The following is a 2,053-nucleotide window of genomic DNA, read 5'->3' as shown; positions in this document are numbered from 1 at the left end:
CAGCCCCCTATTTTACTGACCTTAACAACCTCCAAGATGCGAACAGCACTAGCAAAATCATTTAACCGTCTACATGCCCGCAATGCAGCATCAATGATTTTGGGCTCAGGAACCAGATCATAGCCAACAAGTGTATTCATCCCTGTCAAGTTAAAAAAAAAAAAAAAAGTTCAGATTACCCTGAAATATGTCCTTCTTCATACACTCAAATTTAGTCATCTATCTGCTTACGGTTCATGGCTTAGCTCTCTCTATTCTTACTGAATCATGGACATGTGACCTCATCTGTTTGGGCCACTATTATCTGTAAAATGAGAATCTACCTGTAACAAATTAGTAAGAACACACCACAAAGAATTAGCACAATTATGCAACAGTGCTGAGATTAAAGGAAAAGCCCTGGAGGGTTAGCTTACTTGCTTAACTGTTAATACAATACAGGAATTTTGAATTCTTTAAAATGAATGGTATTGAAAAATCATTTAAAAACAACCAGAAGAATGCCTAAGGAGAGATAATGAGGCCCAAATGATGACATTAAGAAGACATTATAGAGAGACATTAGTGTAAAGACCATAAACATTCAACCAGAAAATGACTGGGCATGATGACTTTTGTGTCTACACAAAACGGCACATCATGAAAATTGAAGTCTTGATGAAAATGCAGAATTGCTGTTCTTTTCATACATCAGTAAGATCTTTAGGTTTTAAATAAGAAATTCCCCAGCTGCAGCAAGACAGGACCATTACATTCTGGCAGAGAAGTTAAAAGCACTTGGGATGCTTGCTTTTATTATTGTAAAACATTTAAAGAATACTTTGGAGAACCAACCATACCCACAGCCATATTGCCACAGATTCTTGATCTGAGATTACTTATATAATACACTTACAATTAATGACTGGTTAACATTAGCGCTATTTGTTCCTGCTCAAATGACTGTTCATCTAAATTATCTGAAAGGCACAGAAGTAGTCACTCTGCTGTTAAACAAGTGCAGAGAACAGCCTCTCACAACAGAGTTTTCTGGCTCACATGTCAATAAGGCATGTGTTCCCTCCTTTTTCCCAGTTCTGGGGACCAGACCCAAAACCTATGCCTGCTAGGAAGGAGCTCTATCACTGACTATTATACTCCACAGCTGCTGTCTAGTTTAAAACTCACACTTTGTAGGAAACATTATAGAAGTTGCAGGCTTTTTGAACTACAAGCTGTGTGACAGTCACCAACTCACACAACGTGTTTTCAAACATAACATGTGTTTGCTTTCAAGAATAGTTCATGTTTCTACATGCAAACATGATACATCTATGTTCCAATTACCTTTACGCAATTCCCAGGCATCAATGTCTGGCTTGTTGAAGTATGTCACCCAGCGAGCATCAAACTCCTCATCTGTCTCATGTGACCCATGGGAATAGCAGCGAATGGAACAGACAGCTACAAAGGAAAAGAGCAATGACGTCAATAGTGGAAGACCACTCACAACTGTGAATGCTATTATCCTGTCCTTAATCCAGTCATTGGCAGAAAGAAGAGTAGAAAACAGCAGAAGGGGGCAAAATGTATAGTGTTTGACACATGTTTTCTAGTGAAGTAACTTGTCTTTTTGTTCATTTTTGAGACAGATTTTGCTGTGTTGCCTGTGCTGATTTCAAGGTTAACCTGCACTGTAAGTGAATTCTAAGCACAATCTGGGCTGTAGAGTAAGACTGCCTCAAAAAGAAAACAAATCTTAAATACTAGCCAGAGTAAAACATATAGTATTATATATCTAAGTGTGATGGCACATTCCTATAATCCCAACATTCTGGAAATTTAAGCAAGAGTGAGCTCAGCCTGGGCTGCTTAGCAAAAACCCTGTCTCATGCCAGTGAGATTCCTCAGTGTATAAAAGCAATTGCCACACAAATCTAAAGACCTGAGTGATTCCTAGAACCCACATAAAGGCAGAAAGGTAAGAGCCAATGAAGCTGTCCTCTGACCTCCATATGCACATTATGGCACGCATACATCTGCAGCCACACTCAACAGTAGGTTTTTTTTTTTT

The 2,053-nt window shown here is 38.7% G+C and overlaps 1 protein-coding gene across 1 annotated transcript in view; it reads right to left on the bottom strand.

Moving 5' to 3' along the window:
- The window catches only part of LOC110328046 (cytochrome c oxidase subunit 5A, mitochondrial), an 11,970-nt gene that overhangs the window by 2,148 nt on the left and 7,769 nt on the right, over positions 1-2,053 (bottom strand). The window contains exons 2-3 of the mRNA XM_021207403.2: positions 1,327-1,443; positions 21-142 (exon numbers count right to left, since the gene is read on the bottom strand). Of these exons, the coding sequence (XP_021063062.1) occupies positions 21-142; positions 1,327-1,443 (239 nt within the window). The remainder of the gene's footprint in view (positions 1-20; positions 143-1,326; positions 1,444-2,053) is intronic.

The sequence above is a fragment of the Mus pahari genome, chromosome 10 (assembly GCF_900095145.1).
Source record: "Mus pahari chromosome 10, PAHARI_EIJ_v1.1, whole genome shotgun sequence".
Taxonomy (NCBI): Eukaryota; Metazoa; Chordata; class Mammalia; order Rodentia; family Muridae; genus Mus; species Mus pahari.
This window is presented reverse-complemented; position numbering and strand designations above follow the sequence as displayed.